The sequence below is a fragment of the Peromyscus eremicus genome, chromosome 7 (assembly GCF_949786415.1).
Source record: "Peromyscus eremicus chromosome 7, PerEre_H2_v1, whole genome shotgun sequence".
Lineage (NCBI taxonomy): Eukaryota > Metazoa > Chordata > Mammalia > Rodentia > Cricetidae > Peromyscus > Peromyscus eremicus.
In genome coordinates this window covers 23,995,951-24,022,421 of record NC_081422.1, presented here as the reverse complement: position 1 = coordinate 24,022,421, position 26,471 = coordinate 23,995,951, and the positions used below count along the sequence as shown (strand labels likewise).

At 44.0% G+C, this 26,471-nt stretch overlaps 1 protein-coding gene across 3 annotated transcripts in view; it reads right to left on the bottom strand.

Moving 5' to 3' along the window:
• The window catches only part of Opcml (opioid binding protein/cell adhesion molecule like), a 507,406-nt gene extending 496,698 nt beyond the window's left edge, over nt 1–10,708 (bottom strand). The window contains exons 1-2 of one of the 3 annotated variants that reach the window (XM_059266735.1): nt 10,521–10,705; nt 9,850–9,934 (exon numbers count right to left, since the gene is read on the bottom strand). In XM_059266735.1, the coding sequence (XP_059122718.1) occupies nt 9,850–9,893 (44 nt within the window). In that variant the 5' untranslated portion in view covers nt 9,894–9,934; nt 10,521–10,705. Of the gene's footprint in view, nt 1–9,849 lie in introns of all 3 variants that reach the window. The other 2 variants (XM_059266732.1, XM_059266733.1) reach the window with 2 other exon arrangements.
• Between the last annotated feature and the right edge of the window lie 15,763 nt (nt 10,709–26,471).

Genomic DNA, 26,471 nt, shown 5'->3' with positions numbered 1-26,471 from the left:
CCTTTATGAGAGCTCTTCATCACTGAGCAGAGACTTAAGTCTCTCAATTACATTTCCTGTCTTCCCTTCTTTGTTAATATTTATCAAATCTCCCTAACCACTACAGATGCTTCATGACAAATATGTACCTGGATCAACAGACCAGCAACAATTTCCGCTCTGCATCTTGAAGTTAAATTTGCATCAGTAGAGACAGTATTCAAACTCGCAAATGTTTCGAATGTATTTAGCAATATCTTTGAGAATATATTTCCACATTAGCTTTTCCTCATTGCACACACTTTCCTTCTACATTGGCACTCACAAAAAAAAGAAAATTATCGTATTCATTTTTTCATCGTTGGCATAATTACTTCTACAAAAACATTACTTTGTATTATTCTTCACCACCAGCATACAGTTTTTTGGGTAATTATGAGTTAAAATATATTCTGGGATCTAGCTGGAGAACTTAACAACCCCTTTTGACATTCTTTGTTGCTATAATGTATTGGAAACTTGGTTAATCGAGACGCCGTAAATCTTTAGATCCACTGAAAATGTTTAATATTCAAAACCAATTTTTAAAAAACTTTATTGATCAGTACTTTTATGGGAAGCCAGGTCAAGTCCTTCTGCATCTCTTTAATTTAAGGAAAATGTATCATTTCCAGGGAAGAGGAGGCTAAAATGGGTCACAAATTTTCTCTAGGGTATGAATCAGTGGCAAGGTGAATAGAGGCCCTGTGGCTGTCTTCACAGCCTTAATGGTTTAAACTAAAACATGAATATAAAAATGGAAAGGAGAATATGGAATGGCATGTACTTTAGGGCTTAAAGAAATTACCTCTCTTGAGTCTATATTTTGAGATCACTCATTTCCTCCCAGGTCTCACTGGTTGGTTCTTGCCAAGAAATGACCTGCTTACTTTGTTTTAGTTTGCAAGTCTTTTGAGATACTTAATACTCTGTGGGAGGTCACACTACAGAAAAGGACATGCAGAGCAGGTTCTAAGCCAAGGTTTCCCTTTGACAGTATGGTAGACCCACCAATGGCTACCATTCTGCTCAGTTTGGAACCATTTTCAGCTACAGAAGGAACACTGACATCTATGTGAATGGAGATGAGGAATTTAAATATCAGGAGTCCCAGAGGACCCTCCAGATAAGTCAGAAAACAGCTAAAGTCCCCAGCTAAATGCAGGTCTCCTGGCCTTCAGCCTGGTGAGTCAAAGAGACAGAGGGGATGCTTTCACTTTTCTCTATTTTTGGCACAAGGAAAACCACTCAAGCCTTCGCATCTGGGTAGGAAAGGTATACTGTAAATTTGAGAAGCAACAGAAAGGTCTTTCAGAAGCAAATCTGGACTCTGTCCCATAAAGAGCTATGTGGCCAGGTCTTGAGCTAGCTCAGTGGGTAAGGGCACTTACTGCCAAACCTGGAAACTTGAGTTCAACCCCAGGGATCCACAAGGTAAAAGGAAAGAACTGATCCCTGCAAGTGGCCACCTGACTTCCACTCTTGTGCCGTGGAACATGCATACCCCCACACAAACGTGCATATACACATATGTGCATGCATACGTACATACCATACATATGTACCAAAATAAATAATAAAATGGCTTTTTTAAAATAAAAGCATTTGACCAGTTAATGGCCTAGGAAATTTAGATTGGGATTGTAATATCCTGAAAACTGTGAAAGGACAGGCAATTGATGTGACAACTGACCCAGTAAACCACAGATAATAGGAGATTTTGTTTGTTTTCAAAGCATATTCCTCTTCTAAGGCCTTGCAGGCTTATTAAAGAGTCTTCAGGAGGAAGTAGCAGAGGCTCAAACTCTTCCTCTGGCTAACCTTCTCTTCCGAGAAAATGAGGCATGGATCCTGGCAGGACAAGTGCTGAGCAGCATGGAGCTCAAGGAGGAGGAGGAGAAGTAGAACATGGGTGATATGGAGACAGGAAAGCGGAACCATGGGAGGAAGGTTTAGATATGGAAAGAGATGAGAAGGAAGAGCAGGACAGGGCATCTGGAAAGATATAAAAACACCGAAGAAGACTGAAAAGGTCATGGAAATCTACCATTTTGAAAACTCTACATCTAGCTTTATATGGCCTTACACATGGGACAATGCTCCTCCCGGAAGCCATGGGTTGCCAAAGAAAAAGCTCAGTGCCAGGTGTGGGTGAACTCTCCTTGAGTTTTTGGTTGGGACTGTTTTCCAAGGACCTCCCCCAAATAATACAGGTCATTGCCACTGCTCATGGTTGCACCCCACAATGTGATGGTAAGACCCTGTTGCTGGAGACACCATATACTTTGGTCGCAGGGCATGGAGAAATCAAGTTGGTACTGACCAGGAAACTTTCTCTCTGTTAGCTAGCTTTAATAATCCTGGAGGGTGCTATGTAGACCATTGGGGGGGGGCAGATCATCAACATTCTTTCCCTGTTATTAACCCTGTGAACTACAATAATGATCTGTGAGGGTACAGTAGCGATACAGATGTTTTGGGGTTAGTCAATGCTTTTTGATTGAATTTAAGGGCTGTTCCTTAGGAAGAAACATGTGCCTGGTACTGTAAATCTGGTCAAGATCTCATGGTGTGGAACTTCACAGGACCCAGGGGTGAAACTACTATTATTATTTTGCCAAACATACGTAGTGTCAAACTGCTCTCCACATTCATATTTCTATAAATGTGCTTCTCCCAATCCTCCTCAGAGGCATTTCTTTATGTATTGGACAGTATTTAATACAGAATCTCACAACTGATGAAAGCTGAGAATAAGTGTTCCTGGAGTTCTCATCCATAAGTGAGGCATTTCTGTCATTTCCCCACAAGGCTCAGGGACCATCAGGAAAGAGAGTGGAAGGACTGAGCTAGCCAGTGTTAGAGAGAGCCAGAGTAATTTGTGTCTTCTGAACATGACAGCACCGTTGCACTCATGAACCCATGACGGCTGTGGTTACTCACAAGACCCACACAAGATCAATCCAGTAAAGAGGAAGAGGGTCACAAATCTGCACCCCTGAGGAGCTATTGACAGTTAAAGGCTTCTGGGGGAAGGAGAGTAAGTTTTCCTTAAGGGTGCACCACCTGGTCAACCAGTAGATGTCCCCACACCCAAACTGGATGAGTGGGTTATTAACAAAAGGGAAAGGGGGCCAGGTGGTGGTGGTGCATACCTTTAATCTCAGCACTTGGGAGACAAAGGCAGGTAGATCTCTATGAGTTTGAGGCCAGCCTGGTCTACAGTGTGACCTCCAGAACAGCCAAAGCTACACAGAGAAACTCTGTCTCAAAGGAAGGAAGGAAGGAAGGAAGGAAGGAAGGAAGGAAGGAAGGAAGGAAGGAAGGAAAGAAGGAAGGAAGGAAGGAAGGAAAGAAGGAAGAAAGGGAGACATGAAGTTGAGAAGTAGGGGTGGGGCAAAGGAAAATGCGACTAGGAGGAGGTGGGGTACAGAGTGAGGGTGAATATATTCATTCAATGGAATTCTCAAAGAATTAATAAAAATATTATATTTTTAAATGTATAATACAAGATAAGCAGGTGTGATTGGGGGGCAGGGGACTACAGATGAGTCAAGATGCAGAAAACACAGTATCTCCTTTAACATAGACTCTGCTTATTCACTACATACATCATCAGCAAAGGCATCTTCCTGAATGGGGAACAGGAATAAACAAATATGAAGTAACTGTTTGTGTATGTGCGCGCGCGTGCGTGTGTGTGTGTGTGCGTGCGTGCGTGCGTGCGTGCGTGCGTGCATGTGTGTGTGTGTATGTGTATGTATGTGTGTGTCCCTAAACTTTATATATCTCAAGATTAATATTTTATTGCTAACTTAATAGGTAATGCAGATTATTGCTGATATCTTAGACTAATTCCTTTCTTTCATGTCATGACTGGGAAGTCAGCTTCCTGTTGGTGATAAGCAAATTGAAAAGTCATTACTTGGGAAGGTCAAATAAAACTGACTTGACTCTTCCCTTCAATAGTGTCTCACTACCCGATCCCATCAGATTCACAGCACACTGCATCCTTTGCTGCTACCTACATGGTGAACACAGTAAGGAGACCGAGGCCAGAGTCCTTTACAAGAAGCCAAAGAATGGCAAGTACAGACAGAACTAAATTGGACTCTATAGTCAAATTTGCTAAAAGAGGCCAGATAAGTAGCTAAGGAGCTCAGACGAGAGTTTATGAGTTTTCCAGAATCTTCAGGAAACCAGGAGTCTACATATTTAGTGCTTTCCACTGCCTTCACACATCTCTGGCTTTGGAATACATTTATCTTGTATGTGGGAGAGAGATCCCTTCATCAGGTAGAGATGTCAGACTGTCACATATGAGGTCCAGCCCTGTTCTTCGAGGGCAACCTTGTAACATGACCCAGCCCTCGGAGCACCCGGTCCTTCAGCAGGGCCACTGACATCCTTGTTCTGTTTATCTCCTTGTGAATTTCTGCAGAGACTCGACAGCCTTCTCCCCTGATATATTCTACAGCAGCTAGAAGAGTCTTCTGAACTCGCTGCCTGCTTGTTGTCTTGCCCTTAGGGATAGTAAAGACTTCTGCACGGTTTCAGATCACATTGCAACACTGGTGGATACAACTGTCCCCTCTGGCAAGTGATTTGAGTGGAATCCAAAATCCCTCAGGTTCCCAAGATCTCCGAGTGCTGCCCTTGAGTGTCCTACAGCCATGTTGTTCAGATATGAGCACTTCATTGCTGTAGAGGTAAGAGTACTTGAAAGAGGTAGGGCCCGCTAAGATGGATTAGAGCACTGAACTGTACTTAATCCTTGGTACCAGCCATGGTATCTGTATAGAACAAATACAAATGGAGCTCCCATAGCACAGCCTGCCAATAACCACACAGGAAGACATCCTGTATACACAGTGCATGTCTGTTAGAGCAGAAGTCTGCAGCAAGTGTTACTGGGATTCAACTGAGGGCAGTTCTTGACCACATGCAGAAGGCAGGAAGCTGAGCAGGAGTGAGAGACTAATGAGTTTGAAAGTTGTGTGTATGGATGTGGGTGGAGGAGGAGGTGGTAGACACGATAAAACAGGAATAAGCTGAGAATATCATCAATTGTTACCAAGGAGTTCCATTTAGTCTCAGTAGCAACTAGCACATGTAATCACCCTTGCAAATCTGTGGGTTCTACATCCATAGATTCAACAGCCATAGATAAAATACACTAAAAATAAATCAAGTGTATCTATACTGAACATGTTCTTGTCATTATTTGCTATGCAACACAAGGTAACAACTATTTACACAGCATTTACATTTTATTAGATTAGTAATTTGGAGATTATTTAAGCATGTGGGACAGTGTGCACAAAAAATACACAAGGCTTTAATGTTAACAGAACAACACTGTATACTTTTTCTTACCTGATGTTACAGACAGAGCAGAAATTGTTCCTTTATGTTCACAAACATACTGAATTGAGCATGGTCAGACAGCCAGTGTAAGAGTCAGCCAGAGGTACACAGGCCCTGTGCTCTGCTCTTTCTAGTGCACTGGTATAGCTACGAGACACATACATGTCATGGGGAACATGTTTCAGTGCAGAAGAAGGACCCTGGAAAATAACCTTGCTCAGATATTCTAAGGCAAAAAGCCTGAAGAAGAGTGGATCTCAGTTCTGGCTTACTTGAGAAATGTTGGAAGAGAGTTTTAACTGCTTGCATTCATGGCCACCTCCAAAGATGTCCATTCCCGTAGTCTCTGAGACTGACATTTGAATTTTATTTTCTAATTAATCCTGGAGGTGAAACGAGGAACCACATTCATGCTTAGCATGAACTCTACTCATTCTCACCTCCAAGGGGATATTTTAAATAGTGTCTCAATTGGCTTCACAACAAGAATCCCAGGATATCACCCACCATGAAGAAGGTTCCTTCTGGGACTCTACCTGCTGGAAGGTCTTTTCATGTCCTCATCATCCCAGATCAAGAGAACTACCTCACTGTCATAACCCCTAACTTTGGCACCTTCAACATTAATATTCACAGGTTTCATGCATGCTTTGAAAGACCTGATAGCCTTCCTAATTCATGAGAAAGGGCAAGCTGCAGTCAGAGAGTGCACAATACAGAAAACACCCAACTCAACACCAGCACATTGTCCTTGGGAATTCCACTGTCCCAGCTGCTTTGGCGAAATCCTACTGCCCAGATTATTCTGTCAGTAGTTAAAGCTCACATGCTTGTTCCGAGTGGATTACCTCAGAACTCCAAATGAAAATGCAGGATAGTTTAGAAAAGAGCCATTAAGCATAATCCCCGATCAGCAAGCATGGATCAGCAATGGATTACTCTACGATGAAAAAGCAAGCAAACAAACAATAACAACAACAAAACAAACCATTTATTGGCTTTCCCTGCTACTTGGAACAAATTACCACAAGTACAGCCACTCATCTATTTTGGCATTCCTCAAAATATCCATGTGAACAGGGAAACAGAGGAACTCAAGTAAATCAAGAGGTGCCTGTGGCCCATGAAGAAGGGATGGCTGCTACTGAGATGGCTTAATAGATGCCAGCTGACCATGCCCAGACCTTGGGCACCCATCTGATTATGGGCATTGATTCAGACAGAGGACTCCTAGATACTTGTCATAGCTAATCTAACAGAAAGGCACAGAACATTTTTAACCCAACAGCACATAATTGTAATGAAATGATTCCGGCCAAGAGGGCCCATTTGTAATAATGAATTCAAATCAGATTCATAGAAGCTATAATTCAACCATAGAGAATAGCACCTTCATTTTCCATATCATCTCTCTTCCAAAAAGGCAAAATAACTCAATATTAAAATATTATTTTTACTTTTCAAGCAGCCCTATGAAGTAGTTACAGGGATGATAATATCATCTCACTTATATGAAATGGGTTTTCATCTATACTGAAAACTTCAGGGTCTTGCTTTGGCACATCATTTCCAAAGGTCCCTCAGTACAATCAAAAGCCTGTCACAACAAAACTGATCTCCCACAGGAAGCACCTGTCTTCTGTGACTGGGAAACTTCTCATAGGAAAATCTGAGGGTCTACCTAGGCTTCTGGATTTCTTTACTTACTGGTCTCTGCTTCTTGTCTGACTTTGTTCAAGAATTAAGAATAGACTGGAAGACATGTGAACTGGGGCAGTCACCCTGGAGAGGATTTTCTAATGCTGATAGGTGTGGGTATCATTTATTTCATTGATACATTCTGAACACCAATTCCCAAGTTATAAATCACCAATGAACACTTTTTAAGGAGACTTAAAAGTTACTTTACATGCAGCTATAAGGCTGTGGAAAGAGCTGAGTGGCAAAACTTTTTCCTAGCATGCATAAGGCCATGGATTTGATTCCTCAGTGTTATAAAAAATAAACAGAATGTTATAATTTTTAGAAAGTAAAAATACTACCAAACATCACATGATAGATTTCTCCGAGGCCAAGGCTGTTGACTCTCATTTACTGGGGACCTGGCCTCTCCGTGAAACAACTCAGTACCATGCTCTCCTGATAAGGGAACTCAGCTGCCAGTTCATAGAGCAGACTGGAAGGAAAAGGAAAGGAGAGGGGTTGAGAGCCACACAAATCTGCACAGGACACTCGAGCTATTTTAAGAAATGCTGAGAGAGTAGCAAAGAAATTAAGCTATTTTAACATAGAGAATGTTAAGAATTAATGATGAAGGGAAGAAATGAAAAGAGTAATAGGGATAAATTTCACTGCCCATAAAAATAGAGCAGTGAAAGAGAAGACTGTATGTGGTAAAGAAAAAAAATAGATACCTGGAGAGCTAGAGAGTAAGACATGAACGCAGGGATAGGTTTGTCTACATAAGGAACATGTGCAGAAGAGAGAAGAGAGGCAAAATCAACACTTGAGAATGTGCTTACTTCTAAAAATCCGCTACAACTATAGTCAGGTAACCAGCAGCAGTCAGAGTTGAACATGTAAGTTGTCGTTTTCCACAAAGCATGAAAAGCAACTATTCAGCTTTTCCTTTTTTATTCCCTTTCCCATTACCAAGCCCAGCTGTTAAACATTAGAATTGAAGATCATGAAAACAGGCCAGCAGCTAATAAAAAACAGTAGATGGAAGCCAGCCCTCTGCTGTTAGAAGGCTCTTACTGCATCCCAGAAGGCAAAAGCTCAAGTTTCTAAGTTTCTGGTTTAATTTTTAGGGGCAAGAGGAGGACAGCAGATTTTGTAAATGTATTAGTGATATCTCCCTTGTTTATGGAACTCTTTGCCTTCAACAGAGCAAGAAAAAGAAGTGTATGGCCCTGTTTAAAACCTCTTCCCACTACTAATGTGTATCTATATTTCCTGGGTTCAAGCACATCGCGGTTACATATTATTGACACCTTTGAACCACCAGTCCCCTGAAAATGTGTATTCCTACAAATCATAACTCAAAGAGCAGACTTGGAACATTTCTTGAAACAACAAAGTAAGGATAATGCACTTTTACCTGCTACAAGCTAAGGGATGCTCACAGGGCCAGAAGCACTTGCCACTCATACTGTCTGTGAGGGACATCTACATTCTCCTTTCCAGGACTGTGCAGGTCCAGAAGATTGGGCTTTGGGATCTTTCATTAGCTGAAAAGAAGGTTCACCTAAGAACCATCCAAGGTAGAAAGAATCCAAATTTAATGTCAGGGTTCACATAAGGAACATCAATGTCTCAGAGGCTCTTGTTTCCTCCTCAGGAAGAAGCTTGAGTCTGTGCTGGAAGGGCTCCACAAGGAAAAGCACAGGCAACAGGAAGAAGGGAACCCCACCCTCAATCTGTCCTTGCAGAAGCCAGGCATTCTGGCTGCAGAATCTGGGTCAGGATGTTTTATTTTCACCATAACCATCAAAGTCACAGGCAGGGCAAATGCATTCACCCTGTGTACACTGTGAGACGTAGTTAAGCTGGGACGTCCCCGAATCTGTCTCCTAGGACCAGAACCGCCTCATTAAAGGGATAAAAGATGATATCTGCTGAGCTGGTGGAAAGTGGTGGCTGCATTTTTATTAAAGTCTCTGCTGCAGCAGGCCCAGTCCCCAAAGGTTCATATTCCAAGCATCTCCACCCCTCTGCCTGGAGCATGGAAGTGATTCTCTGTAACTCATTAAGCTAAAACAAAAAGCTTCCCTATTGTGCTTCTCACACAGGAATGATGTCGCTGCATAAATGCTACATGTTTCCTCTTCTTGGCCCCAGCACACAAAAATACAAAGGCCTCATAATTTACATCAGGGCCCAAGTGCACAGCACAGGTTTAGTTTGAGTGGCTATGTCTTCAGCAGACTCATAAAAGGTCGTGGACTGGCACAGGAAATCTAAAGCCTTTAATTGTGAGATTACGCACCCCCCCCCACACACACACCCCACCTACCCACACACAACACACTTCTGCCAAAGGTAGTTAGCTGGCTATCCTGATGGCCATCCTATGCCATCACATCCTCCTTGTTTGGAAGAAAAATCCAAGGGTATTTAGATAACCACACAGTGTTTACATGCCAGTGCCCACAAGTCTCATCAGGGTGTCCACACAGTTGTGAATCTTGCCATGCCATGGCCCCATGAATACATGGAGTTCCAAGTGTAGACTTCAACATTCCCTGTAAGACTGAAGACCACAAGAAGACCAAATGACAAAGCCATCCAAGAAACATGGTATCAACGAGCACACGACGCAAGTGGCCACTTCTTGGGCCTGCAAAAGGCCTCTCACGTGGTCCAGTGCCCCTCTTTCAAGCGGCCTTTTCTCTCTTCCTCACCCCCCTCCCCTTGAAGCCATGTGCAATGGGTTCAGTCCCCAGATGAAGGAAGGCTCCCTACCTGAGGGTGGCGCTCTCCCCCTGCCGGACCGTCACGTTGTCCATAGCTTTGGGAAAGGTGGCATCTCCGCTGCGCACCGGCACTCCTGTGGGTACAAGGAACAGCAGCCTGAGAGACACGACCACGAGGCACTTCCAGGGCAGGAACAGGTACCCACAGACCCCCATCCTTGTCAGTCACAACTTCCCAGAACTCCCGCAGCAGCACGGTCCTTGTCCCCTGCCCTCTCAGAACAGCCGGAAGTGTTGTGGAGCAAAAGCAAAGAGAGGGAGAGAGAGCAAGCCAGGAGCTGGGAGCGGGAGAAGGAGAGGCTGAGTCCAGGCTCTCCGGAGCCTAATAATTCTTCCTCGGCTCCAGCCTCAGCTTTCCAGCCTAGCAGAACCAGATGCCCCCTCCTGCATCCAAAAATGAGCTTTCTCGACGCTCCCTGGGGCGGAGGGAGCCCGCGGGGAGGGAGAACACGAAAGAAGGAGCAGGGACGAAGGTCACAGATTGTGCGTTCTCTGCCTCTCTCGGTGAAGCTACTTTAAGATTCAGTTGGGCGCGTTCTGCAGAGGTCTGGCATCAAAAGTTTATAACCCAAAGAAGGCAAGTGTCTCTGACAGAAAGGAGATGTCATAAAAAGCTCCTGCTTCAAGGAGAGGAGAAAATGTTTTTATTAGATCACACACATGTATGGATAGAGTTAGAAAACAGCTCCAAGTCTCGCATCTGGACCCCAAGGCGATAAAAAGTTGCACACGGAAACCCGCAGCCGGCTAGCCGGGATCCTCCGCTCTCAGGCTGTCCTCCCTGAAGCTGGGTGGGCGACTCCCGCCAGCCCGGCTCTAGCCAGCCCGCGGAGCGCCGCGGCAGAGGCTCTGGGCGCGGGGAGCTGAGCGGACTGCGGCCCCCGCCTCCTCCGGGGACGCTGCACGGGACGCGGGGACGCGCGGACGCCACGCTCAGCGGCCGCCCCCGGCCTCCGCGCCGCCTTCCTCCGGGGAGCAGCCCCTACGCGCGCGGGCCCTGATCGCCAGGGTTGTCATGGCAGCAGCTGCATCCCTGACCGCCACTTTCTCCGGGTGTCGACTCGGAACCAGCCGGCTAGCAAGCAGCACGGACTGCGCGCTCATCCCGGCGGGTGCGGGGCGCTGGCGCCCACCTTAACCCCCGCCGCGCCGGGACTGACGCTCCCACGGAGGCAGGGATCCCTGAGGGAATGTGCCAGACGCCTCAAGGGGCTCCACTCTCTCCTTATACGGAGAGCAAGCTGAGGAAATGCTGAGTCCCTCTCGCTGCCTCCCCTAATATGGGTGGGGAGATAGAGGGGAGGGCCGGAGAAGGAGTTCTGAGGAAGGCAGCAAATTGAAAACTGACACTAGCACCTTCGTTCCGCGGTGCCATGCAGAAGTTGTCAGACCCCGCCCTGGAGAACTGAACTGCCTTCCCCACTCCAGGAAGCTGAGCCAATCTGAATGCCCACCACTCTGCATCTCTTCATCCAAGCTGTAGTCTTAAGGCACAGCTTTCCTGAGCCTGTGCAAAAAGCTGGAATAAGCTTCCTGCTCTGATGGCCTACCTAGAAACACTTAACTCCCATCCCTCCCATGTCTGTCTCCCTGGCTGGCAACTCTGAAGTTCTTACAAGGCAACATGCAAAATAGTCCCCATTATCCGTGCGTCTTATTGTAGTGAAAAGGAAGAGCTGGGAAAATCACGTGGGGATCCTAAAGAGTAGTAGGACTGATCTTCATAAAATCCATCTATGACTTTATGATCGCAGGAGAGGGCACCATAATAGTGTCAGGAGGGGACTCCGGGATACAGTGTTCTTAGAGGCCTATCTCGCTGTTGCTCTGGGCTCAGATCCATCTCCTTCAGTCTAGACCCAAGAGCGCCAGCGCCAGCTTTCCTTGGGCCTGCCATTATTCTTGCTTCTGCTCTGCCCGGGAGAAGCCTCCCCTCACTGCGTGGCTCTCACGCCTGTATCCTAATTTAATGGTTGCTATGCGCATCTGCTCTACTGTATTTTTTTCTCGAAGCCTTTTGTTAAATTAGGCAGGGCTCCGCACAATTGGCGAAATGAAATGTAATTCAAAAATAAGCATTAAGCTCTTCGTGTTTATTACTTTAGTTGCTGAAGGATACAAAGGCATCCTACCTGCTCTCATTTCCAAAGGACTGAGCAAAAATGAATACTGCCCCAGTCTCACTTGTAAAAATGCTTAGCTCATGTACGTTTTTTTGGCCTTAAAATTTTAATTAGAACATCTTACCTTGGACAGAAGACTTATCATTAGTTTTTATCAGCTATAATGAAGACCATATCAGAAGAGCTTTTACACAGACAGGAGCAGGAGGCAAGGCTCCTCCATGAGCTCATGGGCTGTAAGACTGAGAGAAGTAATGGTGCAGCCAGAGGTTAGGTGATTCTGGGAGCACTACCAGTATGTGGGGATCACCACTGCTCTCCCAGGCCCCACTCTCCCCTATGCCCAAGAAAGCTGAGGAAATGCCCACCAGTTTTAATGACATTTCTCTTCCAGATAATGAATCTGAGTTTTCTGTACACACATAATCCCTCTGGCCCCTGTGATGCTTGCATCCAGGATGAACAGCTGGAAAGGCTCTCTTACCAGTGGTACCCCAGATAGGGCTGACACTGAGGTCCTTGTGCTTAGGACTCCTTCAGTCACAGCTTTTGTCTTGAATGTGGGTGAGGATGTGGTGGAGCCTGGGCAGGAGGCAGCTCTGAGGTCATCCCAGTGCTCAGTGGTGGAGTGCTCAGTGGTGGAGTGCTCAGATCGTCTCAAACACCTACTGGTCTGGTGTCTCATCAGAAAGTGAGAGCGGGGCCATAGTTACACTAACCACGGAAGGTGGCTTGAGACAGGAAGAGTTATTGGAGACTCTGAGAACGGAGAAAAGTGCACAAGATTCCAGATGGAAAAGGGATCAGTGAGACTAGTAAAGAACAAAAGCAGAGATGAGCTGAAGTGAGGAGAAACGTCCCCAGTAACACACACTGAGTCTTTTGCTTGCGAAGGAACAATCCAAGAAAGCTACTGTTTACCAGGCTATCTTTCTCCTAGTAATGGCATCTGAGGACCCAAAGAACAAGGGATGGGATCTATCCTGTCTTGTTACAATGGTTCCTGGTTTAGTCTCCGTGACAGAATATGGGATCTGAATTCACAGACTTGTGAGTCAGAGAAGGAACTGCAAAAGTCTGGTCTATGTGTTACTCTCAGTCTGTCAGTCTACAGCATTGGGGGTGGGGGCAGTGGTTCATTTATTTGAAAGGCACCGCTATAGAGTAGCACAGTGTAGGGATAAAACGTAAGCTTACATGGGAAGAAAAAACACAGTGGAGGTTTACAATGAACATGAGTAAATAATTTTTGCCGGGAATATTTTGTGGAAAGCTATGGCCATTGACAATGATAGGATAGGCCCTTTATTATACCTTCTTGGATATATGAATTTATATGTAAAGACAAATTATCATTACGATTGGAAGGCTGGCTTTGAAGTTGTGTTTTCAGTTAAAAAACTGAGTCCTCACGTCTCCATCTGTGCAACTCATACCAAATAATACCTATTTCATCCAGAGGGTAGTGAGCAAGAATGTGTTTAAGTGTATCCAGAACGGTGTGTAACGAGAAGGGAGAAAGTCCCCGGTGTACTGGCCCTTAAAAGAAGGGTCTATTATTTATAGTCCCCAAGAGAAGGGCCACAACACCCCAGTATCATATGTAGGGTTGGTCTGCAGATAGAGAAAGTAAGAAGAAAGTTTGGCAATAGGCTTTATTATGGTTTCCATGGGAGGGGCTGGGCAAGGAAGTGTGGAGAAACTAACATACTTATGAGTGGGTAACATTTTGGCAGGCTATGTGAGTGGTCTTAAATGATCCTGAGCTTGGTCCTGGCTTAGGGTAAGAAATGGTGCCATGTTCTATGAGGACGAGACAAAGAAAGTATTTCTTCCATCCAGGAATAAGACAGTACTAAGAGAGCCAGTGTCTCTAGGAATAACAAGGTTTGATCTAATACATATGTGGAGGAGGGTTTGATTAACCCTGGATGAAGTTAATGCTTGGCAGGCTGGGAGATATCATCAACATACTTTAGGGTTCTTCAGCATGACGCTTATTTTCATGTAATAACTGTGACATGGAGAAAGGCGTAAGGGAAATGACATAAAGCCCCCTGTCCAAAGGAGAGCTTCAACTCACCTACACAAGTTTTGTTACCTATAACAATTGGTAGCCGAAACACAAAAGATAGATCCCGATTTCAGGGACTGTAGTCAGCATTAGGCAAGGAGATCACTGGCTTCCTGGAGAGAAATGGTTCTGGACAGCTGGAGAAAAGGAATCCTGGCAGAGGAGATTGAGAGAAAGGAGAAAAAGAGAAGCAGAGGGAAAGAAAGGCTGTGAAGAGTCCTGGTAGCTTCCAGATGAGAACTCCCGTGACAGGTGGCAACTTGAACCAGCAGGTGGTATCTTCAGCCTGCAGATTGAATGGTCCAGAGAAGCTGAGAAAGAGCAAGAATCGTCATGGCAAGAAAAGCTTGTCACAGACTAATGATGTTCGTTAAACAGGATGAAATGGATGGTGAGGTGACATACCCATTGTTTTCCTCCCTAGGTGTAAACTGTGCTTGGTGATCGATGATCAGCTATGTCTTGGGAAAAGCAACCCAGTGGAAGTGTGCCCTTGACTCATTCCACAGAAAAGACAACCAGTCAATGAAAATGTGAGTGAAGACTGTCAGGCAACTTCTGCTCAGATCCTAAACAAGACTTGACTGTTGATACTTAAGGGCAACAATGCCCTGCCTCAGCTGCTGATCCTGTGTGCATGCATGCATGCATGCATGCCTGTGTGTGTGTGTGTGTGTGTGTGTGTGTGTGTGTGTGTGTGTGTATTTATAAGTGGTATTACAGGCTGTGCAAACTGCCTCTTGTCCTTGATGAATCACACAGCAGGAGATAACCAAGGCAAATGAAAAACAAACTAATTTTAAAAATGACAAAAACCCTTAACTCTGGAGGAAGTATAGAGGTTATAATTCGGTAGGCAGGGTATGTGTCTAGCACACAGGAATACCTAGGTTTGGTCCCAGCCTCACATGATCTGGGCATGGTTACACATACCTGTGATCCCAGCATGAGGGAAGTGGAAGAAAGAAAATTAGGAATTCAAGTTCATTCTCTGTTGCATAGTGAGTCTGAGACCAGCCTGAGCTGCATGAGACCATGCCTCAATTTTTTTCCTTTAAAAAACCCTCCAGCACTATTTTCAATTTGCTCACACGTTAAGCCATTTACTAATTCTGTAAATATGATTACATGTCTATTTTATGGTGGACAGTATTTAAGGGTCTGGAGAGGCAGTAGTCCATGAATAGCATAAATATTTTTATGTACTTTTCTGCAAGGGTGTGAATAAGTATTGAGGTGGGGAAAAAGATTATGAAAAATAAGTAAGCAGACATATTTAGACTGGGCAATGTGCTATAAAAAAAAGTGTTATTGGAGTTGATGGGATGGAAAGGATGATAAGTTAGGTAGTTAGGGAAAGTATCTTTGAAGAGGTAACATCTGAAGTGAGATTTGATTGGCCATTGGATCCAGCCAAGTAGGGCCAGGAAAATGGCTGCTGTGAAAGTGAATGGCAGAGGAGCTTAAGGTGAAGGGGGATGGCAGGAGGGCACTGGGTCTCAGAAACCCGGGCCATTGTGTAAAGATTTAATTCTAAGTGCAGGGCAATGACTTCATAGACTTTCAGCAGGCAAGTACCAGGATCTGTGAGATAAAATTTCGTAAATCTTTCTGACCGTGATGTGGAGAATGGATTGCAGAAGAACCCAGAGAGTGTCAGACACAGAAGAGCAATCATGGTGGGCGCCGTGGGGTGGGAGGCAAATGGAAAGGAAGTGGCATCTGAATAGCTAAGGTTTGCTCAAAAGTGGGATTTGGGGGTGGAGTAAAGGGAAAGAGTTGAGGGTGGTTTTGATAGTTCAGAAGTAGCGCTTTCTGCAATAAGGATGCAGAAGGAATGTGGCAGAGGCAGTGGGTTTGAGGAGACTACAGCCAAGTGCAGATGTCAGGACGGCATGAGGGGGGAGGAACCTGAAGCAGCAGTGGAGACCTGAAAACTGTTTCCTCATCCTCAATCTGCTTTCTCATTTGCTCTTTTAAAGAGGTGTTAAAATTCTCCGCGACGGATGTGTCATAGAGACAAAATACCCACAGCATCCTTACTGGACCTAGAGGCCTGTACTTTAAAAACAGGAGACTTCATTGCACCTTATGTGACCTAAGACAGCTCCTCAACTGTAGGCATCTCAGTGCTTCATGGCTGCTTGATTACACCCCACCTCCACTGAGCAGTCTGGCATGATGCCATCGCTATTTGTTAAGAACATGGAGTGCTGCTCACTTATAACATGTGGAAGGACTCCAGTTCAGGACCTCAAGCTCTGCTGTAACTTCCTTGCTGTGGTCTAGAGCAAGGAAAAGCCACTATTTTCTTGTGCCTGGGGGATAAAAGGGTCTAGGGTACGGAGTCAGAGGCTCCACAGCCAATCATCTGTGTGCAACACTGCTTCTGTTGCCTAGCTTCACTAGCCTCCAGCTTGCATCTCTATAAATGGAGGCAAGATACCAGTACATCTGTACAGTGTTTGTGAGGGTCTATCCTAGTCATCTCAGGCTGTCAAAGCAAATCTACAGACTGGTGGCTTAAACAAGAGAAGCTTCCTTCTTATAATTTTTGCAGCCCAGAAGCCTGGGAGCTCCAGGGAAGGCTCTCCTCCTGGCTTCTGACAGCTGCCTGCTGGCTGTGTGCATATCCATGGCACACAGACAGTGCTCTCTGTTCCAAAGCCACCAGTTCCATAGGATCAGGATCACTCACATATGTAACCTTTATCACTTTTAAAAGCTCCACCCCCAAATGCTGTCACATTGTTGGTTCGGAGTTCCACATATGAATTTGGGGTACTCAATGCAATCCATAACAGTGTTAAATGATACACTGCATGGAATGACCATCCTTCCAGGCACTCACTAAACACTCCATCATACTAGTGCTTTAACAAAGAAAGAGCACTATTCTCTGACATTGCAGGTTTCGTCTCTGAAGCACCTCTATGGACAAATAAACTGTAAAAATCAAGGCCAAAACATTTCCAAGATACTTTGTGGATGTGTGTGTGTGTGTGTGTGTGTGTGTGTGTGTGTATGTGTATGTATGTGTATGTGTGTGTATGCGTATGTGTCTGTGTGTGTATGTTTCTCTGTGTGTCTCTACGTATCTGTATGTATGTGTCTGTGTCTGTGTGTCTCTGTGTGTATGTGTGTGTGTCTGTGTATGTGTGTCTCTGTGTGTATGTGTGTGTGTCTGTGTATGTGTGTCTATGTATATGTATCTCTGTGTGTGTATGTGTCTCTCTGTGTGTAAGTGTCTATGTATGTGTCTGTATATATGTATATTTGTTGTGTGTGTGTGTATCTGTCAGTGTGTGTGTGTGTATTGTGGAGAGCAGGACAGATTGAACTCTCTTCCTCTCTCTCTCTTTCTCATTTTAAAGACTAGCCTGTTTTAGAAATAGAAATCTCTTCTTCTGGATGAAAAAAATTACATGATAATTCCTAAGCCTTTATCTTACCTCAAAGAGATTGTCTAGTTGTGGATTGCTGTTGGAAATTCACAGCCCCACACAGATAGCCAAACTGATCCATAATAAAATTTGTATCCAGCCATTAAAGCAATTTCAAACTGTGTGTTATTCAGAAATGAGGAAAACTTACAGCTTGTGTTTATCTGAGGAGTGTTGTGCCCAGCTGCTCTGTATGCATGTGGAAAAACATGAAATATGGAGCCTATAATTTGAGGTATATTTGTATCATAGAAACCCATCTCCATAAGGTAGAACCAGAGAATGGAGTAACTGAGGAAATATCACAGTGTAAGCTGCTGAGGGACTAAGGACATGGGGATAGACACAGGTAGGAATGTGTTGCTAGTGAGCATAATGGTAAGATGACTGGGCTGGGCAGGGGGATGGCTCAGTTGATAAAGTACCCACAACACAAGCAGGAAGATTGGATTGCAGCTCCCATGTGAAAATCCAGGTGCAGAGGTGCATGCCTCTGATCCAAGGGCTGGGGATGCAGAGGCATGAGGATCCTGGGGACTTAGCAGCTAACTCTTCTATCTAGTCACTGAACTGTGGGTTCAGTGAAAGACCCTATCTCAAACCTAGAGAAAAGGAGCAACAGAGATCACCAGGATTTGGCCTTTGTCCTCCACAGAGAAATGCACACACATGCACACATGAACACACACGTGATTAAAAAAGAATGCTTGAGGTTCATTTGGTGGCTACAAAGTCATAAGAAATGCAATTGCATGTGAAATCATACTGTGGTAAACTTACTGGTGTTAAGTTCTGTGTCCCCGGGATCCCAAAGTAATCCTTCTAAAGCAGTTGTCCACCCGGGTTGAAAACACCATTTCCCATTTTCATTGGGCACACTTCCCAAGTTAGACAAATGTATATTAAATGATTTTCCTTATTACCACTAACCTACAAATTCAGATGTGTTTAATCCTATCTTCTTTCTCTTTTCCCTCCTGGACCTCAATACATTCTTCTTCAAGCTAGCACACATCTATCTACACCAAGAAAAAGCCACATTAGTCAGGGAATGAAATGCCTGACTTTAATCCTAGTGCTGCCCCTTAAGAGCTGAGATCTGAGGTCAGTCATTTATCTGGGAGTTTGTGTTTGTTCATCTACAGGCAGCGTTAGGAAGAGAGCCTTTGTAGCTAGGCATGGTGGTGCACATCTGCAATCCCAGCCACTCAGCCACTCAGGAGGCTGAGAAGGTAGCATCACCTGAACCTAAGTGTTGGAGAATGGTCTAGAAAACATAGCAATGCCTTATCTCCAGATAAACAATAAATAAGTAAATAAATAAATAAATAAACTTTGAAGGTTTTGGTCTAAGTGTGATAACATACAGAGCTGATCCCAAGCCAGGGGAAGGGGGGTCAGCATAATGGCAGCTACCAGTGATGGGTTCAATTGATTTTTCTTCTTCTTTATCTTTAATATCAAAGTGATGAAATTAACAATGCACAAAAATAATCAGTGGGCAAATAAAATAAAAAACGATGATTTAAAATAAACTTAAAATCAGCAAATTAGCGGAAAAACAAGGCACACAAAATTGCATGTGGAGTGGAATCTACTAGTTTCCCAAGAATTACAGTCAACTGAGAGCTGTAGAATATATATGATGCTATGACATCAGTCCTGTATCCTTTCTTTCGTTCCAAGTCTCCATGTGTATTTCACAAGTAGCTGTCTCCCATTAGAACTGTAGGGTCTCTGAGAGCAAAGTGTTTGCTCATCTTGATTCCTTTCCTACAGGCAAGATCCTGGCACAGAGTAAGAGCTCAGCAAATATTTGCTGCCAGAGAGAGCTGATGTCTGCTCTCCAGTCTCTAGAAAGTCAGTGTATTAGACAGTTTTCTCCAGAGTGGCTGAGTTAATTATATGGACAGACAGGTAAGTAGATAGGTAGTTAAATGATAGATAGATAAATAGATAGATAGATAGATAGATAGATAGATAGATAGATAGATAGATGATAGATAGACAGATAGGTGATAGATAGATAATAGACAAAGAAATGTGAATCTTAGTAAATAGACAAAGAAATAATAGATAATAGATAATAGATAATAGACAAAGAAATGTGAATCTTTAGTAAATCTCCAGATTTACTAAGGAGCTTGGTCACACAATGACAGATACTGTGAATTCTGCGATCTGGTTTCTTCTGAAAGCTGGAGATCATTGGGTGAGATTAAGATGGTTGGGTCCAGGTCCAGAGATCTTAGAACAAAGGAGGTGTAAGTGCTGATCTGAGGTAAAGGCTTGGAAATCCAGAGAGCCTTCTTCGGTAAGACACAGAGTCTAAAGGCCACCAGAGCCTTCCTGGTGCTTTGATGCCCATGGAAGAAACAGTATATTACAGTTTAGGACATGGAGAAATATAGCCTCCTCTGTCCCATGTGTTCCAAGCCTATTAGATGGTTCTTACCTACACTGAAAGGAGATCTCTGCTGAATAAACTAAGATGTACATGCTCATCCTCCACCCCCCAAACATCCTCACAAACACACTGAAAACAACACTGTACTACATTCCTAGACAATCCTTAATCCATTCCCAATGATCAAGAGTAAACTATCACATTTGGGAAAGCTGACCAGAGACCCAGGGCTAGCCCCACTAATGGATTCTTCTGGAGTCTCTCTCATCCCTTCTTGGCCCCCAAACTCCTCAACAGTGGGGACTATAAGGCATAAATTGCATTAAAGCATCTCCCTCTAAAAAGACTAGAGATTCCTATAAAGAACCTATTTGCACAGCTATACAGAAAAATCAGCTTCATTATTTTATAGTCACACCTCATATAGTTCTGTAAATCAAAGAATAAAAAAACATCATATTGAGACCTACAATGGACAGTAGCCCATGAACCAGACTTTTCTGAGCCCAGCTTTCCTCACTATTATGTGGAGAAAACACTCTGTTTTATTATTTTCTTTACGGAACTGAAAAAAAAATATATGTAAGACATCTTGCACAGAGGTTGGAACAGAAGAAGTTTTCAGGAAGCAGATGCCCTGGCCTACCGTCACCCAGTCTCTACTCTCTTCTTGCTAAAAAGAATATGGGCTGGAGAGATGGCTCAGCGGTTAAGAGCACTGGTTGTTCTTCCAGAGGTCCTGAGTTCAATTCCCAGCACCCACATGGTGGCTCACAACCATCTGTAATGAGATCTGGTGCCCTCTTCTGGCCTGCAGGTGTATATGCAGACAGAACACTGTATACGTAATAAATAAATCTTAAAAAAAAAAAAAAAAAGAATATGGTCTCCCTGGGTCCCACAGAGAAACAGGAACCTGAGTTTTTCTTCCATTAAATGTTAGTTACTTTAGTCATATCTTTTACAACCTCTCCTTTGAGACAGTGGGCAGGCTAGCTTAAAACTCCATATAGACCAGGCAAATTATGAATTTTCCAACCCCACTGCCTCAACCTCCTGAGTTCTGACAGCCAAAAACCTTTCTTATGGTGTTAATCTGTTTTGTGTTTTGCTAACCAATTCATTAATTCTTTCATGTTTGTGGCAGGGGACAGTTAAGGGCACCAAGATTTATCAAGGCCTTTTGAGGGGGATAAGGATATAGGGAACATGGCATGTTCCCCTCCAGTTGCTAATAGGCTCACAGAAGAAATAAATCAGACAGTATAGTATGGTGTGAGATGATTAGAATAGGTACAAGATGCTTTGGCATTTGGAATTTGGCCATCTAAATTAGATGAGAGTTCCTAGAAAACTTTTCAAGAAGGCATCTTCCTGCTTCACCTGTAATGACCTGGTAAGATGTAGGCTCCCACTTGGTTTCAGTTTTGGAAACTGAATGGATTGTGTTACCAATCACGGAGACGTAGCAAGAGAGTTGGTACTGGTAGAGACAGGATGTTAAATGTTGGACTTGACACGCTGGTGAGACTTCCAAGAAAAACATTTTGTTGGCATTTGGATATGTAGGTTTTAAGCCTTAGAAAAAGACAATGTTTGCAGCTCGAGATCTAGAAATCTACTTTGTGTAAGCAGAAGCTGAAGGTGAGTGCTGATGAAGTCAGTCAGCTAGAGCAGGAGAGTGAGGAAGAATACAGCATCAGGTACAATTCTGGGAAGTAAGTACCCTTGGCAGCACAAGCAGCCCAGAGGAGAGTGGAAGGCAAGGAGTGTCTGAGGGCAGAGAGGGCTGCTCTGGAGTCAGCAGCTGTAAAGAAACCAGGGAAGAGACAGAAGAGAACAGTAGTTGTCTTGGCCACTTTTTTTGTTGTGGGGCAAAACAACTAGCAAAGCAACAGGAGGAAGTAAGTGACTATTTTGGTGCACAGTTCAGTGGCACAGTCCCTTGTGGTGGGGACATCACCATGGCAGGATCTTGAGGCAGCTGATCACATTGTGTCTGTAGTTAGGAAACACATCAGGGATGAGTGCTGGTGTTCGGTTCTCTCTCTCTCCTTTGAATTTAATCAAGGATCCCATATCATGAAACAGTAACATCAGGGTGGGTCATTCCACCTCAGTCAGTCGAAAAACTCCCTCACAGACATGCCTAGAGATTTTATCTGCTAGGTTATCCCAGATCCTTTCTTTCACTGTAAACCTGGACAAATATAGTGAGCGGGGACAATAGCGTAGCCTCTATTCTGTCCTATCTTGAGATTTCCTTTACCAAATGAATTAGTCATTCACTTTTGGACTAAACCTAGTTCAGGCCCTCAGGATACAGGAACAATATAATCAAATTCTTTGATGATCTATAATGTGAATGACCCTGTCCGGTTCCCAATAGTGTCCATGCCCCTTCGAAAGGTCATGAACTGGTCTTCCACTGCCTGTGTTTCCTCTGCATTCTAGTCTTCCAAACATCCAGGCTTTGATCACCTGCTGAGGCTTTCCTAGCCCAGAGTTTCAAACACTTTCACATTCCCCCAGCAAACATCCTACAACCACATGGCAGTGTTGATCACAACCACAGCCCTGTTTCTCAGTACCAATTTTCTCTATGAATTGCTTCTCTTGGTGCTCTGACAAAATGCCTTGAAAAAGCAACTTAAGGAAGGAAAAGTTTATTTTATGTAACAGTTTGAAAAGACCGACCCTCATGGCGGGGAAAGCAGGCATGGCAGCAGCGGGGAAGGGCAGGCATGGTGGCAGGGGCATGGAGCAGCTGGTCACATTGCACTCCTCCTCAGAAGCAGAAAGAAATGAACACTGCCCTTAGCTCCCGTTTCTTTCTACTTAGTTTAGGACTTCAGCTTATGCATTGGTACCGCCTGAAATCTGTGTGTTTTCTCTCCCCTCAGTTGACCTCGCAGACATTCCTGGAGGGTTATCTTTTAGGGGACAGTAGAGCCTGTCAAGATGACAATCGACGTTAGCCATCACAGTAGTTAATGGTATCAAATTTAGAAGATGTAGCTCAGAGGATTAGCCATTGGGGTTCTAGCTGACGCAGTGACAGGGAACTTGGTGGGTTTCACAGAGGCAGATTCATTGTGAGGCAGCAACAGAAGTCAGGTTAGGACAGGCTGGTGGTGGGAGAGAGCGAGGGAACGAAGGAAAGAAAGAAGACAAAGAACCTAACATTCAAAGAAGAAAGATTACGCCTTATCGTTTCTGGAAGTATAAAGAAAAAAGTCACTAATTCTTTTCTTTTTATCCTCATGGTTCCTTGCTGTATTGATATTGCTGACACTAAAAATGGAACTCAGCCTGCAGTAGATTTTCCATAAGTATATTCATTTGATAATAAAAATAGTTGTATACTTCTAATACATAACCTCCAAGAGTCTCACAGACATGACTTTCAAGGCTCACATACTAAGTACTAAAAATTCAAGATTTTTTTTTTCTGTCATTTGGGCATTGGATGAGACTTTTTCATAGCAGTAGAGCTGAGATTGACACACTTTTAGAAGCATTCTGGTTTGCTGTCTACTACTATGCTGGAACAACTATTATTTATATTGTGAGAAGTTAATCATGGGGGAAAACAGGTGTTGGTACCACATGGCTAACAAACAATAAAGATAAGCTTCAGATACAAGGATTTTAGTCAATAAAACATAGCCAGATTCATCAGAAATGGCGCTTAGGATTTATATAACCATCATAAAACACAGCATCTCAGGATGAGGGGCAAGTCTCTTTTATAAGCAGTGTTACCTTAGATAGACCACCTTTCACTCTGAGGACTGTGCAGGCTCTCACCTTCTGCATGAGTACTGGGATCCTGATCACACTTTTCATGATCATGCTGTAAACATTGTCACCAGCACCATCATCATTAGAGACGAACATCCTCTAGCAGTTATATCTGTGGTTCCTAGCACATATACGTCCCCAAATAGCAATGAATGTGGTCCCACCCATTTGGAGATGATCTCACTTAGTAATATCAAAGCTGAGGTGACATCACATAGCAATGTAAAAGGAAAGCTATCCATGGAGGGACTTGTAAGAACCACCTCTGTTGCACTGATAATCCCCCTCTTACCACATCACTTTTTCTCCACATGTAATTCGCTAAGTTCTCTCCAACCTTGTTCCTGCCACCAATCTGGATGGAACCAGTGCTACACAGACATAGAAAGAAAACAAAAACAGTTACTGCAGGTCATGAGGCTCTAAGTTGTTGGCAGGAAATACAGTCCAGAGGACTGGGGAGAGGGTTATGAATACATTGTTGATTCTCCCTCCCCTGGGCATCTGGAAGTACAAAATCCTAAGGAAAGGAAATGGAAAATGGAAAGCAAAATAAAAGGAAAGAAAAGGGAGGGGAGGCTGTAGGCAAGGAGGCAGGATGGAGCTAAGCACCTAATATTGCCTAAGACTCACCAGAGGACAAGTCAATGGGGCATTTTACAAGTGCAGATAGAGTCAGCAACATTTGCAATAAACACACAGAATTTTACACACATACTGACAAATGTGTGTGTGTGTGTGTGTGTGTGTGTGTGTGTGTGGAGAGAGAGAGAGAGAGACAGAGAGACAGAGAGAGAGACAGAGAGAGAGAGACAGAGAGAGAGAGACAGAGAAAACAACTTATTTTAAGGAACTCACTGCCATGGTTATGGAGATTGGAAATCCATGATCTCTACATGGGCTGGCAAGGTAGAAACCCAAGAAAAGTTGAGGCTGGAGTTCTTGTGTTAGAGCTAGCTGTTGGAAGATTTCTCTCCTCTCCTGTCTTCATTCTAGTCAGGCTTTCAACAGACTGGATGAGGCCCACACTCAGGTGGGCCATAATGTGCTTTTCCCAAAGTGCACAATGTTGATAGTGTATATAAAGTACCATCCCAGAATCACCCAGAGTGTTTGAGTGGATGCCTCCATACCACTTCCTAGCCAGAATGACACATAAAATCAAGTGTCACACATCTTCATGCTCCTTTGAAGCAGCTATCCTGAAAGAATTAAAACAAGTGTTCCTTTAAGAAAGCCATAGGAGGCAAATAGAAAGCCCCATCCTCTCCCCTAATATTCCTACCACAGGCAAGCTAATGCCTAGCATTTCTGCCTCAAAAGACAAAGCCCCCCTCAGCATTTAAAAAATTCAAATTACAAAGTGCTTAGAAAGAGGAAGTACATTGGTGTGAATGGATTTCATCCAAAGTGCAATTTGTTTTTCCCTTTCCTAAGTGGGGAAGAGGCTCCGAAGAGGTACAGAGCAAAGGGTTAGATGCCACGGAGAGTGAAAAAGAAAATGGACTACAGAGAGACCAAAAATAGCTCTTTAAGAGACATAATTATTCAGAGCTTCAATTTACCTACGTCTACTTTAGAAAAAATCAGAATCTACACATGACCTTAATACATGGCCCAGATTTAAATGTGGCACCTTGAATCTGGGGGACAGGAAGGAAATTGGAAGGGGACATTTCAGGGCACACTCTGGCAGTGTTCAGGAGGAGGAGGGAAAGAGAAGAGGGGCTGGGCTGATCTCTTCACACTCATAGTAATGTCTATTGTTTTGTTTTGTTTTTTTTAATAAGTTGGGTGGTTGCCTGCATTATGTTCCAGAATTGCGAATCATCCAGCAGACTCATAACTACAGGGCAAAGCTCCAACTATCAATTAAAAATTGGAGTTGGGGAAACATGCATCCATCTTGCTGAAACTGAAGTGGGTATGCTGCGTGAATCTCTGTTTTGATCACAAAGACTGAACTCTGAGGTATGCAAGAGCAGAGAGAGAATATAGAATCGCCTCCCATCACTGTTCCTGTCACTGTATTAACATTTGGTCTCCATGACAGACTACCTAAGGCAAAGAAGTTAAAAGAGGATGGTTTCCAGTCTCCAGTCCACTCAGACATTTGGTCCCATCCTTATGGCCTGTGTCTGCATACTTCAACACTGCAGTACGCTCACCTCAGCACAAGTCAAAAAGGCAGAGAGAGAATGAAGGGGTAGTGGTCCCAATTTCCCCTTTCAAGGCAGACCCTGGATGGTCTAATTCCTCCTAGTAGACCTACCTCTTAAAGACTCTTCCACAGTAGCTTCCCAGTGGCACAGACCCAAGCCTTTAACACACTGGGCTTGGAGGACATATTAGATCCAACCCATATGAAACTACAAAAATCATCTTGAGTGAGATAACTCAGACCAAGAAAGACAAGCATGGTATGTACTCACCCATAAGTGAATATTAGCTGTAAAATAAAGGATAACCAGGCTACAATCCACAGACCCAGGAAGACTAGGTAACAAGGAGAGTTCATGGGGCAACACCCAGATCTCCCTGGGAAAGGGAAATAGAAAAGATTTCATGAATGGACTGAGGGCAGGTTGGCATGAGAACATGAGCAATCAGTTTGGGGGACACAAAGGGGGAGAGTGCTTGAGAGTGATTGCTGGAGGGGTGCATTTCAGGATCCGGTGGAAGTCTGTTGGAGGGGAATCTCCCAGGAGTCTACGGGCAGGAACCCCCAGCTTAGACTCCTAAAAACAGCAGATAAGCAGC